The following is a 14,729-nucleotide window of genomic DNA, read 5'->3' on the forward strand; positions in this document are numbered from 1 at the left end:
AGGCAGGTGATGACACTGAGGTCTTCTTAGAAAATTTTGAAAGGACCTGCCATGTGTACAGCATCTCTACAGACCAGTACATGATAGAGCTGAGGCCACAGCTCAGTGGACCCTTAGCAGAGGTGGTGGCTGAAATGCCTAAGGAAACCATGAACGATTATAAACTTTTTCAAACCAAGGCCAGAATCAGAATGGGGCTAACACCTGACCATGCCCGTCGGTGGTTCAGAGCCCTAAGGTGGAAACCAGATGTGTCATTTACCTGACAGGCCTACCACATTGGAAAGAATTGGAATGCCTGGATATCAGGAGCAAATGTTAACTCTTTGGAAGAGCTGTCCCTCCTAATACAGCTGGAGCAGTTCTTAGAGGGTGTTCCTGAGGAAATAGAAAGTTACATCCTAGATGGGAAACCCAAAACTGAAACCGAGACAGGGGAGATTGGAGCCAGATGGGTGGAAGTGGCAGAAAAGAAACAAGCTACTAACAAGGGGAGCGAATATCACAGGGGGCAAACAGAAAATAAACCCTATCACCAAGGGCAACCCAAGAAAAGCCCCAGACACCCTATTGTCCCACTTCACCAGTCTCCAGCAACCCACCTCGGCCCAGTGACCAGTCAGCTGGGCCATGTTTTAAATGTAATGAACTGCGACATACAAAGGCCAACTGCCCAAAGAACCCCAACCGAGTGCAGTTCATTACACCACCATCACACCAAGGTCCCCAGGCCCAGATGCCTCTCAAATACCCTCGAAGCGAAGGGAAACTTTGAGAGTGGGCGGAAAAAGGTTATCACGTGGAGAGACACGGGGGCACAAGTGTCAGCTATCCACCAATCCTTAGTGGACCCCAAATTCATCAACCCAGAAGCCCAAGTGACAATTTACCCATTCATGTCAAAATCTGTAAACTTGCCTACAGCTGAACTGCCTGTCCAGTACAAGGGCTGGTCAGGAATGTGGACTTTTGCAGTCTATGACAATTATCCCATCCCCATGCTACTGGGGGAAGACTTGGCCAACCAGGTGAAGCGGGCCAAGAGGATGGGAATGGTTACACGCAGCCAAGCCAGGCAAGCTTCCAAACCCATCCCTGTTCCTGAGCCATCCACAAGGGCCCCGTCTGTGTTACCAGAGACCCAGACAGAGGTGGTGGACCCGAATCCCCTGCCAACGACTGCAACAGCCACAGTGCATCCAGTCCCAGAACCGCAACTGGAAAAGCAACCAGCACCAGAACCGTTGCCAGCACTGACGCCCGCGCTTGCAAACCCATCTCCAACCCCAACGCCAGAGGGCGCCAGCGAGCCTGAACTGGCAGAAGCAGCAGACAACCATACCCAAGAGGCTCAGCCAGAGCCTGAAATATCCCATAGCGCACCAGCGGAGAGCGGTTCACAATCAATGAAAACAACCCCATCACCTACATCGCTTCCAGAGGGACCAAGCCCAAGTCCACAGTCTAAGGAGGAACTGGTGTCTCCAGCCTCAAGGGAACAGTTCCAGACTGAGCAGGAAGCAGATGACAGCCTTCAGAAAGCTTGGGCGGCAGCACGGAGCACCCCACCGCCTCTCAGCTCTTCTAACCGATCCCGGTTTATTGTAGAACATGGACTTTTATACAAGGAGACTCTTTCTGGTGGACACCGAGAAGACTGGCATCCACAAAAACAGTTGGTGGTTCCAACTAAGTACCGGGAAAAGCTCTTAAGCTTAGCCCATGATCATCCCAGTGACCATTCTGGGGTGAACAAAACCAAAGACAGGTTGGGGAAGTCCTTCCACTGGGAGGGGATGGGCAAGGACATTGCTAATTATGTCCGGTCTTGTGAGGTGTGCCAAAGAGTGGGAAAGCCCCAAGACCAGGTCAAGGCCCCTCTCCAGCCACTCCCCATAATTGAAGTCCCATTTCAGCGAGTAGCTGTGGATATTCTGGGTCCTTTCCCAAAAAAGACGCCCAGAGGAAAGCAGTACATACTGACTTTCGTGGACTTTGCTACCCGATGGCCAGAAACAGTAGCTCTAAGCAACACCAGGGCTAAAACTGTGTGCCAGGCCTTAACAGACATTTTTGCCAGGGTAGGTTGGCCCTCCGACATCCTTACAGATTCAGGATCTAATTTCCTGGCAGGGACCATGAAAGATCTGTGAGAAACTCATGGGGTGAATCACTTGGTTGCCACCCCTTACCTCCATCAAACCAATGGCCTGGTGGAGATGTTTAATGGAACTTTGGGGGACATGATACGTAAATTTGTAAATGAACACTCCAATGATTGGGACCTAGTGTTGCAGCCATTGCTTTTTGCCTACAGGGCTGTACCACATCCCAGTTTAGGGTTTTCACCATTTGAACTTGTGTATGGCCACGAGGTTAAGGGGCCATTACAGTTGGTGAAGCAGCAATGGGAGGGATTTACACCTTCTCCAGGAACTCATATTCTAGACTTTGTAAGCAACCTACAAAGCACCCTCCGACACTCTTTAGCCCTTACTAAAGAAAACCTAAAGGATGCTTAGGAAGAGCAAAAGGCCTGGTATGATAAACATACCAGAGAGCGTTCCTTCAAAGTAGGAAACCAGGTTATGGCCTTGAAGGCGCAACAGGCCCATAAGATGGAAGCCTCATGGGAAGGGCCATTCACGGTCCAAGAGCACCTGGGAGCTGTTAACTATCTCATAGCATTCCCCACCTTCACCCTAAAGCCTAAAGTGTACCATGTTAATTCTCTCAAGCCCTTTTATTCCAGAGACTTAAAGGTTTATCAGTTTAAAGCCCAGGGAGAAGATGACACTAAGTGGCCTGAAGGTGTCTACTACGAAGGAAAAAGTGATGGTGGCATGGAAGAGGTGACCCTCTCCACAACCTTGGAATGTCTGCAGCAGCAACAGATCAAGAAGCTTCGTCCCATTGTTCTCAGCCACCCCAGGACGGACTGAACGGGCATACCACTCCATTGACACAGGTAATGCTCACCCAATTAGAACCCCACCCTACCAGGTGTCTCCTCATGCCCAAGCTGCTATAGAACGGGAGAACCAAAACATGCTACAGATGGGTATAATCCGCCCCTCTACCAGTGCATAGGCATCTTCAGTTGTTCTAGTACCCAAACCAGATGGGGAAATACCCTTTTGCATGGACTACCGTAAGCTAAATGCTGTAACTCGTCCCAACTATCCAATGCCACACACCGATGAGCTATTGGAGAAATTGGGATATGCCCAGTTCATCTTTACAATAGACTTAACCAAGGGGTACTGGCAAGTACCGCTAGATGAACCCGCCAAGGAAAGGTCAGCCTTCATCACCCATGCAGGGGTGTATGAATTTTATGTGCTTCCTTTCGGGCTGCGAAATGCACCCACCACCTTCCAAAGACTTGTAGATGGTCTCCTAGCAGGATTGGGAGAATATGCAGTTGCCTACCTCAATGATGTGGCCATTTTTTCTGATTCATGGGCAGAACACCTAGAACACCTGGAAAAAATCTTTGAGCGCATCAGGCAGGCAGGACTAACTGTTAAGGCTAAAAAGTGTCAAATAGGCCAAAACAGAGTGACTTACCTTGGACACCATGTGGGTCAAGGAACAATAAATCCCCTACAGGCCAAGGTAGATGCTATCCAAAAGTGGCCTGTCCCAAAGTCAAAGAAACAGGTCCAATCCTTCTTAGGCTTGGCCGGGTATTACAGGCGATTTGTACCACACTACAGCCAAATCGCTGCCCTACTAACAGACCTAACCAAAAAGACCCAGCCAAATGCAGTTAAGTGGACTGATGAGTGTCAAAAGGCCTTTACCTGGCTTAAGGCAACACACGTCTGACGCTGTGCTAAGGGGCCCCAGACTTTGACAGACCATTCCTAGTAACCACAGATGCATCTGAGCGTGGTGTAGGAGCAGTTTTAATGCAGGAAGGACCGGATCAAAACTTCCATCCTGTCGTGTTTCTCAGCAAGAAACTGTCTGAGAGGGAAAGCCACTGGTCAACCAGTGAAAAAGAATGTTACGCCATTGTGTATGCCCTGGAAAAGCTACGCCCATACGTTTGGGGACGGCGTTTCCAGCTACAAACTGACTATGCTGCACTAAAGTGGCTTCATACTGCCAAGGGAAACAACAAAAAACTGCTTCGATGGAGTTTAGCTCTCCAAGATTTTGATTTTGACATTCAACACATTTCAGGAGCTTCTAACAAAGTAGCTAATGCACTCTCCCATGAAAGTTTCCCAGAATCAACTGGTTAAAAATTGTCCTTGAAATGGGGAAAATCTTGTAGTTTTACATAATTAGTAGTATATGTAAAGGTGCATGTGTTTTATTAATCTGTTTATTCTAAAGTTCTAGGAAGAAATCACCGCCAGTGTGGTTCCACATTGTCTGAGATTTGGGGGGCATGTCATAAACAGATAGTTAAGGGTTAATGTCTCTTTTACCTGTAAAGGGTTAAGAAGCTCAGTGAACCTGGCTGACACCTGACCAGAGGACCAATGGGGGGACAAGATACTTTCAAATCTTGGTGGAGGGAAGTCTTTGTTTTGTTCGTTGTTCGCTCTTGGGACAAAGAGGGACCAGACGCATAACCAGACTTTCCAAATCTTTCTGAATCAGTCTTTCATATTTCAAAATTGTAAGTATAGCCAGGCAAGGCGGATTAGTCTTATGTTTGTTTTCTTTCAACTTCTGAATGCTTTTCCTTTTGCTGGAAGGATTTTTACCTCTGTTTGCTGTAACTTTGAATCTAAGGCTGGGGGACGGAGGGAGGTCCCTCTAGTCTATATGAATCTGAATACCCTGTAAAGCATTTTCCATCCTGATTTTACAGAGATAATTTTTACTTTTTTCTTTCTTTAATTAAAAGCTTTCTTTTTTAAGAACCTGATTGATTTTTTCCTTGTTTTAAAATCCAAGGGCTTGAGTCTAAACTCACCAGGGATTGGTGGGGGGAAAGGAAGGGGGAGAGTTAATTCCTCTCTGTTTTAAGATCCAAGGAGTTTGGATCAGTGTAGCCTCTCAGGGTAACTCAGGGAGGGGAGAGTCTGGAGGGAAAAAGAGGGGGATGGTTAATTTCTCCTTGTTTTAAGACCCAAGGGGTTTGGGTCTTGGGTTCCCCAGGGAAGGTTTTGGGGGAACAGAAGTGTGCCAAACACTATATTTTTGGCTGGTGGCAGCATTACCAGATCTAAGCTAGGAATTAAGCTTAGAAGGGTCCATGCAGGTTCCCCACATTTGTACTCTAAAGTTCAAAGTGGAGAAAAACTGCTCTAGCAGTATACTGGGGACTTTAAGTGGGAATAAATTACACCTGCACCCATTTTAAAGCATTGTAACACCACCAGAATGGTGTAAAGGGGGTTAGTGTAAAGGAAAACTAAATCCCCTTTTGGTTTTTTTGCCCTGTTTTGTATGTCATTTGATCATTAAGACAAAGAAATCAAGGAGGCCAAGATCAGTGTCAGAATGCAATGTATACTTAAAGACGCAGCAGCTCATTTTTAGAAAAGCATGAAATATATTTCAAATGCCAGGAGTACAGTTTGTTACACGTATTTAATTGCTGAAAGGAAGATGGAACAAACAAGTTGGATTTCTAATAACACCATGAAAGCACTGAAGAATATTCACATTTCCACAGGTAAGTGAGGCACTGGGAGCCCTTTATCCCATAGATTCCTCATGGGAAGTTAGGATGCACTGAAACACTTCTTCAAAAGCGTCCAGAAAAGGCTCAGTGATTTCATCAACTGTGACATGTCTCTGGAGTTCTTCACTCAGGGACGTGACACCCATCCCTTCGAGTCCACAAGGAACAATGTGATCAAACCACGTGAGGTCTGTGCAGCAGTTCAGCGCCAGACCATGAGAGGTTATATGCCTTCCACAATGGACACCTGAAAAGCAAAACATACATGTTGCCTAGTTCAGTGCTATGTACCACACACCACCCCTCCCCCAAAGTCATCTTAAATGTCAGATTCCAAGGTCAGAAAGGACTATCGTGACCATCTAGCCTGACCTGTATAACAGGAGTTATAGAACCTCCCCCAAATAACCTCCAGATCAGATCTTTCAGAAAAACATCCAATCCTGATTTAAAAATTACCAGCGATGGACAATCCACTACAGCCCTTGGCAAGTTGTTCCAATGGTTAAATGTCCCTTCATACTAAGAATCCTATCCACCTTACCACATGGTGATGAAGCAACAGTGCTGTGGTGCTTATCAGCAGCAAGGACGCTGAGACCACACCAATCACGTTCACCAATACGGTCTCAATGTTTCCTTGTACTCCCCCACCATCTGTTATCTCATCTTATCACCTGCCTGTCTGTACTGTATTTGTGACTGGGGTTCCCAGACCCTACAATAATACAAATAGTAAAGAACTATAAGTAAGCTAGCCCAGGGTTCACTGTTATTGCAGAGACATGCATGCATGGTGTGCAGTCCCTCATGAGGAAGCGAAATTCTTGTAAATATCTGCTTGTTAAAGGAGCAAATCCTGCCTATTAGCAGGATTGGCTCTGGTAGCGAATGAAGACAAAGGACAGCATGATGTACATGTTCACAGTCATACATAGTAGATCCCTGATTTTCCTGCTTTGCACTGCACAACAGGAGAGCTGGGACTCTACACTACTGTGACCATTGTTTTTACAGAATCACAGACTTTTCAGTAGCAAAAAATGTCCAGGAATTAAGGCCCACATCCTTAAAAGACTTACACATGTGCACTATTTTAGTCAGAGAAGTAATCCAATGAGATTATACATGAGTGGTACACATGAGCACAGATCTTTCCAGGACTGAGGCATAAAAATGTAGTTCCTAGTGATTTACAAGTAACCCCTAAAATTATCAGAATTAAGATTAGCGTGCCGGGGGAGGGGGGAGAGCAATGGAGGAATCACTATTATTTCAGTATGTGGACTGCCTTTAGCCACACTTCCTGTATAATCAGTTCACTCTACCTGCTATATTCCATGAATCTCTCATACAGCAGCACAGGAAAGGAGAAGCAGTTTAATAAAGGCTACACTACGGCCTTGTCTCTGCTAGAGAAGGATCTGCCGATGTAACTATACCAGCAAACCATCTTAGAGGAGATGTCGTTTATACAAAGAAGAGTGCACTTGCTGGTATAACTTATACCAGTTCCCGAAATGAAATAAACTATATCAGCAAAAGCATAGTTTTGCTTGTATAACTGCAACTTCACTTGTGCTTTTGCCACCACCACAAGGTCAGTTATGGGGTGTGATTTTTTCCATGCTTGATGACATAGCTAGATTGGCAAACACTGGGTAGACCAGGCCTATGCTAGGAGCTATACTGTCAAAAACCTCTAATGTGGACATATTTATATTGGTATAAAAGTGCTTATTGGATTTCCCTGATTGGGATCAACCATATCAGTACAAACACAGTTATAACTGTGTCTACACTATTGCATATCTACCTTAGTAAAAATCACACTCCAAATCAACACAGCAATGCCAGTATGACTCATTAGAGCAGACCAGGTAAGGAAGAAAAGGATGGCCCTGATCCTGCACTGAAAACCACATAGGTGGATCCCTGCATCCATGCTGAACCCCACTAGAGTCTGTGGGGTTACTGCAGCATCAGCGCTTGTGATCATAAAATCACAAACACTGGTGGGGCACTTGGGCAGGTGCAAAACCTAAAACTACTCTTACCTCACTCAAGGCCGCTCAGCCCCATCTCCTGCCAACTTCCCAGGAGCTCCCCAAGTCTCCACTTGTCCCCTGATCCTCTACCTCTCTGCTGCCCCCAATGACCTCCTCACCCCTCCTGCCTTCTCCTCAGGGACCCCCTGAGCCCCCACATCCCCCAACTGCTACCCTCATTTCCCCTGCACCCCTCTTCCTGCCTCATCCCCAGGGACCCTGAGTCCCCCACATACCCCAACCCCCACCTCACCCCCATTCCTCTTCCTGCCTTCTCCCCAGGGACCCCAAGCCCCCCACATCCCCCAACCCCCACCTCTCTCCTGCCCCTATTTCACCCCACCCCTCTTCCTACCTCCTCCCCAGGGACCCTGAGCCCCCTACATCCCCACCTCTCTCCTGTCCCCCATTTTGCCCCCACTCCTCTTCCTGCCTCCTCGCCAGGGACCCCAAGCCCCCCAAACTCTGTCCTGCCCCCCATTTCGCCCCCACCCCTCTTCCTGCCTCCACCCCAGGGACCCCGAGCCCCCCATTTCGCCCCCACCCCTCTTCCTGCCTCGTCCCCAGGGACCCCGAGCCCCCCTTCACCCCAACTCTCTCCTGCCCCCCATTTCGCCCTCACCCCCTTCCCGCCCAGAGCCCCCTCACTCCCCACCGCGCTGTGCCCCCCATGCCCCCCGCACTCACCCACGGCGCAGAGCTTGCGGCCCCGCAGCCACACGCCGGTGTAGGGCGGCGGCAGGGCGCGCGCGGCGGGCAGGCCCAGGCGGCGGCAGAGGCCCAGCGCCGCGGCCTCCAGCGCCCCCACGTAGGCGCGCAGCGAGAGGCCGAGGCGCCGCAGGTCCAGCACCGGGTAGGCCAGCAGCTGGCCCGGGCCGTGGAAGGTGAGCAGCCCGCCGCGCGCCGCCCGCCGGAACTCGGCGCCCAGCGCCCGCAGCCGCCGCTCCTCGCCCGCCGGGTCGGGGCCGGCCCGCAGCCCGCGCGTGTACACGGGCCCCGCCGGCTCGGAGAGCAGCAGCCAGCCCGCCGCGCCCGGCCCCGGCCCCGGCCCAGCCGCCCGCTGCCGCCCCACGCAGCGCTCCTGCGCCGCCAGCGACTCCGCGTAGGGCAGCCGGCCCAGCCGCAGCAGCCGCACCGCCGGCCGGGCCCGCATCGCCCCGCCGCTGCCCGCCGGCTGGGGGGGCGCGGGGAGGGGTCCCGGCGGGGGCGACTCGAGGCGGGGCAGGGGGCAGAGGTGGCACTGGGGTGAAGGCGGGGACAGGCGGGGGAAGGGAGGGTGCGGTAGGGCTCTGAGGGGAGGAGGGAAAGGCAAGGTGGGGTAGGGGAGGCAGGGTGAGGTAGGGGTTAGAGGCAGGGTGGGGTAGGGCTCTGAGGGGAGGGGGGAAAGGCAGGGTGGGGTGGGGCTCAGAGGTGGGGTAGGGGAGGCCGGGTGAGGTAGGGGTCAGAGGTGGGGTAGGGGAGGCAGGGTGGGGTAGGGCTCAGAGGTGGGGTAGGGGAGGCAGGGTGAGGTAGGGGTTAGAGGCAGGGTGCGGTAGGGCTCTGAGGGGAGGGGGGAAAGGCAGGGTGGGGTGGGGCTCAGAGGTGGGGTAGGGGAGGCAGGGTGGGGTAGGGCTCAGAGGTGGGGTAGGGGAGGCAGGGTGAGGTAGGGGTTAGAGGCAGGGTGCGGTAGGGCTCTGAGGGGAGGAGGGAAAGGCAGGGTGGGGTAGGGGAGGCAGTGTGGGGTAGGGCCCTGAGGCGAGGGGGGAAAGGCAGGGTGAGGTAGGGGTCAGAGGTGGGGTAGGGGAGGCAGGGTGAGGTAGGGGTCAGAGGCAGGGTGCGGTAGGGCTCTGAGGGAGGAGGGAAAGGCAGGGTGGGGTAGGGGTTAGAGGCAGGGTGGGGTAGGGCCCTGAGGCGAGGGGGGAAAGGCAGGGTGAGGTAGGGGTCAGAGGTGGGGTAGGGGAGGCAGGGTGAGGTAGTGGTCAGAGTGGGGTAGGGGAGGCAGGGTGAGGTAGGGGTTAGAGGCAGGGTGCGGTAGGGCTCTGAGGGGAGGAGGGAAAGGCAGGATGAGGTAGGGGTCAGAGGTGGGGTAGGGGAGGCAGGGTGAGGTAGGGGTCAGAGGTGGGGTAGGGGAGGCAGGGTGAGGTAGGGGTTAGAGGCAGGGTGCGGTAGGGCTCTGAGGGGAGGAGGGAAAGGCAGGGTGGGGTAGGGGAGGCAGTGTGGGGTAGGGCCCTGAGGCGAGGGGGGAAAGGCAGGGTGGGGTAGGGCTCAGAGGTGGGGTAGGGGAAAGCAGGGTGAGGTAGGGGTCAGAGGCAGGGTGGGGTAGGGCCCTGAGGCGAGGGGGGAAAGGCAGGGTGGGGTGGGGGTCAGAGGCAGGGTGGGGTAGGGGAGGCAATGTGGGGTAGGGCTCTGAGGCGAGGGGGGAAAGGCAGAGTGGGGTAGGGGAAGGCAGGGTGAGGTAGGGCTCAGTGTGGGGTAGGGGTCAGGAGAATGTAGGGTGAGATAGACTAGATATAACTTTGGCAAGTGACCCTCATTCCATGCTGCAGAGGAAGGTAAAAAGAACCCCAAGTTCACTGCGAGACTGATCTGTGGAAAAATTCCTTCCCTATCCTATGTATGGCAATCAGTCCCTGAGCATGTGAGCAAGAATAGCACCTGAGAGAGCCTGCTTGGTGCTGCCCACCTCAGAGCTCTGGCCCTCCTTATCGAGTGCCCATTTGTAGCCCAGGCCGTCTCCCATGCTTCAGAGTGTCAGGGACTTTAACCCCGACGGCAAAGTTTGTTGTTTGAGCACGAGAGAGACAGGCAACACCAGCAAGGTTTGATTAAAAGCTTTTTATTGACAAGTGCACGCGTTAATAGAGAGCAGCTTGTTTTCAGAGAGAACCAGCCTGCCCTTTACATTTTAGTATAAGCCTATATAGACAGTTTTGTTGCGTCATAAATTTTTTACTAGATCAACCCACCCCCTTCTTCTAACAACTAGAAACTAGACACCTTTAGTATACATGCATGCCTAAAGTTAGAAATGTAGGGGAGTTAAAAACAAACAAAGAACAAAACCAGGGAGTGAAGACAAGGAGGCTGGGAAACTAGGGCTTTTATCAGTTCTTCCAACGAGCTACCCTAACACAGCACATCTGGTACTATGCCAGGAATGCAGCTTCTCTCTTATTTCACTTTTTCCCAGCGCTTGTGAGACATGCTGCTGCTTCTTAGGGCTTGTCTACATCACAAAGTTTCAGCGCTGGTGAGGGGGTTACAGCGCTGCAACTTAGGAGGTGTACACATCTGCAGGGCATCACCAGCGCTGCAACTCCCTGTTTGCAGCGCTGGCCGTACTCCCGTTTTGTCTCGGGTGTAGAGGATCCAGCGCTGGTAATCAAGTGTAGACACTTACCAGCGCTTTTCTTGACCTCCGTGGAATAAGCAGGTATCCCAGCATACCTGAGGAAGCCTCTCTGGTAATCAAGCAGGTCTCCTTCCCCGCGGTTTGCTCCGGTGTTCTCCGAATCCCCCCCCCCCAAGCGGGTCTCCTTCCCCGCGGTTTGCAGGGGGGTTCGGGGAACACGAGAGCAAGCCGCGGGGAAGCAGGTCTCCTTCCCCGGTTTGTTCTCGTGTTCCCCGAACCCCCGTGCAAGCAGGTCTCCTTCCCCGGTTTGCTCTCGCGTTCCCCGAACCCCCGTGCAAGCAGGTCTCCTTCCCCAGTTTGCTCTCGCATTCCCCGAACCCCCGTGCAAGCAGGTCTCCTTCCCCGGTTTGCTCTCGCGTTCCCCGAACCCCCCTGCAAACCGCGGGGAAGGAGACCTGCTTGCTCGGGGTTTCGGGGAACGCGAGAGCAAACCGGGGAAGGAGACCTGCTTCCCCCCCGGTTTGCTCTCGCGTTCCCCGAACCCCTGTGCAAGCAGGTCTCCTTCCCCGGTTTGCTCTCGCGTTCCCCGAACCCCCGAGCAAGCAGGTCTCCTTCCCCGGTTTGCTCTCGCGTTCCCCGAACCCCCGAGCAAGCAGGTCTCCTTCCCGGCGGTTTGCAGGGGGGTTCGGGGAACGCGAGAGCAAACCGCGGGGAAGGAGACCTGCTTGCTCGGGGGTTCGGGGAACGCGAGAGCAAACCGCGGGGAAGCAGGTCTCCTTCCCCGGTTTGCTCTCGCATTCTCCGAACCCCCCTTGAAGCCGCCCAACAGCGCTGCAGTGTGGCCACATCTAACACCACTTGCAGCGCTGGTTGCTGTAAGTGTGGCCACTCTGCAGCGCTGGCCCTATACAGCTGTACTAATACAGCTGTAACAACCAGCACTGCAAAATTGTAGATGTAGACATACCCTTAGTGTCTTTTACTTAGGGATTACCCACAAACCTCTGTTAGCCTGACTTTGGTCAGGTTGGCATACCTGGTTTTGTCTGCTATATCTTTATTCAGGCCTAACAAGAGGAAGGAGACAAAAACAAATAAACAAAACAATAAAAAAAAACCCAAAACAGAATACATTGGGTGGGTTGAAAAATAATCCCTTTTTGATCCCTGCAGATGGCTGACTGAAACCCTGATGAAGGAAACATAAACTGGAAGTGAGCCCCAGGGCTGCTGGGCCCTGCCTCTTACCATCAGAAGCAACTCTGTCATACAAATGCATTCATAAATTTGTCCAGCCCTCTCTTAAAACTCACAAAGTTCTTTGCCTCCACAACTCCAACTGGGAGCGAACTGCGCTGGAAATTCTTATACAGTGCACAGCCCCTGTTCTGTGCTCCATTGCACATTAGAACAGTACAGAGAATGGCCAGCAAATCCTAAAGCAACCCCAACAGGCAAAAGTTTTGGGTGCATGGCACATGTGTCAAGTTATCCCCATGCTAGCAGCACAGACTGCTGTTGGCACAGTGCAGGGCCTGTGACTTGTGCAATTGTATGCCCCATGAAATGTAGGTTTCATTTCAGGCAGAAGTAAGGAAAGGAGCTTCCCACCCTGAGAAGGGGATATTCCCCACGTGGCATTTCGTATAATTAGTTAATCTGTTTTTTTAGAAGGCAGCAAAATATATTGTTTGAGTTTTTTCTGAAACAAAAACAAAACTGCAAGCAGCTCCTCTCACAGCAACAACTGTATAGCAACACTCCAGTGTTCCCCTTACCCAGCATTCACAAGCACGGTCCGGGAACATACCAACCTGTGATGAGTAGCCCTACCATAATAAAACCAGAGCAAAACTCCCCAGCTCTCATGAGCAGCCGTATAATAACAAACCCATTTGTACAAAATGGACCTAAAGAATTTGAGTAACAAAACCAAGTCTAGAATTATGTTGTAGTTAAACTTACATGATTATTGTGAATCATAGAATGTTAGGGTTGGAAGGGACCTCAGGAGGCCATTTAGTCCTCAAAGCAGGACCAACACCAACTAAATCATTCCAGCCTCCTTTGTCAAGCCGGCCTTAGAAACCTCTAAGGATGGAGATTCTACCACCCCCCTAGGTAACCCATTCCAGTGCTTCACCACCCTCCTAGTGAAATAGTGTTTCCTAATATCCAAACTAATCCTCCCCAATGCAACTTGAGACCATTGCTTCTTGTTCTGTCATCTGCCACCACTGAGAACAATCGAGCTCCATCCTCTTTGTAATCCCCCTTCAGGTAGTTGAAGTCTATCATATCCCTCCTCACTCTTCTCCTCTGCCCACTAAACAAGCCCAGTTCCCTCAGCCTGTCCTCATAAGTCATGTGCCCCATCCCCCTGATCATTTTCATTGCCCTCCACTGGACTTTCTCCAATTTGTCCACATCCTTTCTGTAGTAGGGGCCCCAAAACTGGACACAATACTCCAGATGTGGCCTCACCAGTGCCAAATAGAGGAGAATATTCACTTCCCTTGATCTTTTGGCAATGCTACTATTAATGTAGCCCAATAGGCTGTTAGCCTTCTTGGCACCAAGGGCACACTGCTGACTCATATCCAGCTTCTCGTCCACTGTAATCCCCAGGTCCTTTTCTGCAGACTTGCTGCTTAGACAGTCAGTCCCCAGCCTGTAGCAGTGCATGAGATTCTTCCATACTAAGTGCAGGACTCTACCCTTGTCCTTGTTGAACCTCATCAGATTTCTTTTGTCTCAACCTCCAATTTGTCTAGGTCACTCTGGACCCTATCCCTATCCTCCAGCATATCTACCTCTCCCCCCAGTTTAGTGCCATCTACGAACTTCCTGAGGGTGCAATCCATCCCATCATCCAGATCATTAATAAAGATGTTGAACAAAACCAGCCTGGGGCACTCTGCTTGAGACTGGCTGCGAACTAGACATGGAGCCGTAGATCACTACCTATTGAGCCCGACAATCTAGCCAGCTTTCTATCCTTCTTATAGTCCATTCATCCAATTCATACTTTTTTAACTTGCTGGCAAGAACACTATGGGAGACAGTATCAGAAGCTTTCTTAAAGTCGTGATATATCACGTCCAACATTTTCCCCATATCCACAGAGCCAGTTATCTTATCATAGAAGGTAATCAGGTTGGTCAGGCATGACTTTCCTTTGGTGTATCCATGTTGTCTGTTCCTGATCACCTTCCTCTCCTCCAAGTGCTTCAAAATGGTTTCCTTGAGGACCTGCTTCATGATTTTTCCAGTGACTGAGGTGAGGCTGATCGGTCTGTAGTTCCCTGGGTTCTCCTTCTTCCCTTTTAAAAGATGGATACTATATTTGCTTTTTTCCAGTAAGAGTAAATAAGAGTTTTAATTATAGTTTGTTGTAAAAATCAGGACTAAGACCCTGAGTGGGTTGAAATTAACCATGTTGGGCCTTTAGAGAATAATCAGATGATCCAGTCTTAGCTTTTAACTACTATTCTATAAAATATTCAAACTTCACCCTTCACCAAACTGCTAAATGAGTCAATCATTAAAAACAAAATAAAAAGGACCCAATGAGCTCTTGTAAAACTATTGTTTCAAGTTATCAATTAGATTAATCATATAAAAGTTACAATTCATGCATTTAGTGTTTATAGAGCTATCAACTGCATTAGTAAACTATCACAAATCTTATTTTCTGGAT

General features: G+C 50.7%; 1 protein-coding gene and 1 long non-coding RNA gene across 2 annotated transcripts; one reads left to right on the top strand and one right to left on the bottom strand.

The window, feature by feature from the left end:
• Nucleotides 1-5,455: 5,455 nt before the first annotated feature.
• LIPT2 (lipoyl(octanoyl) transferase 2) lies at nucleotides 5,456-8,851 on the bottom strand. The gene is made up of 2 exons (XM_030556753.1): nucleotides 8,386-8,851; nucleotides 5,456-5,897 (listed from the first exon to the last, which is right to left on the bottom strand). Exons 1-2 carry the CDS (start codon nucleotides 8,849-8,851, stop codon nucleotides 5,665-5,667), a joined length of 699 nt encoding a protein of 232 aa, XP_030412613.1. The 3' UTR covers nucleotides 5,456-5,664.
• LOC115648731 lies at nucleotides 8,502-12,233 on the top strand. The gene is made up of 2 exons (XR_003999661.1): nucleotides 8,502-8,582; nucleotides 12,203-12,233. It is a non-coding gene; the product is annotated as an uncharacterized LOC115648731 (long non-coding RNA).
• The last annotated feature ends 2,496 nt before the right edge of the window (nucleotides 12,234-14,729 follow it).

The sequence above is a fragment of the Gopherus evgoodei genome, chromosome 1, assembly GCF_007399415.2.
Source record: "Gopherus evgoodei ecotype Sinaloan lineage chromosome 1, rGopEvg1_v1.p, whole genome shotgun sequence".
Taxonomy (NCBI): domain Eukaryota; kingdom Metazoa; phylum Chordata; order Testudines; family Testudinidae; genus Gopherus; species Gopherus evgoodei.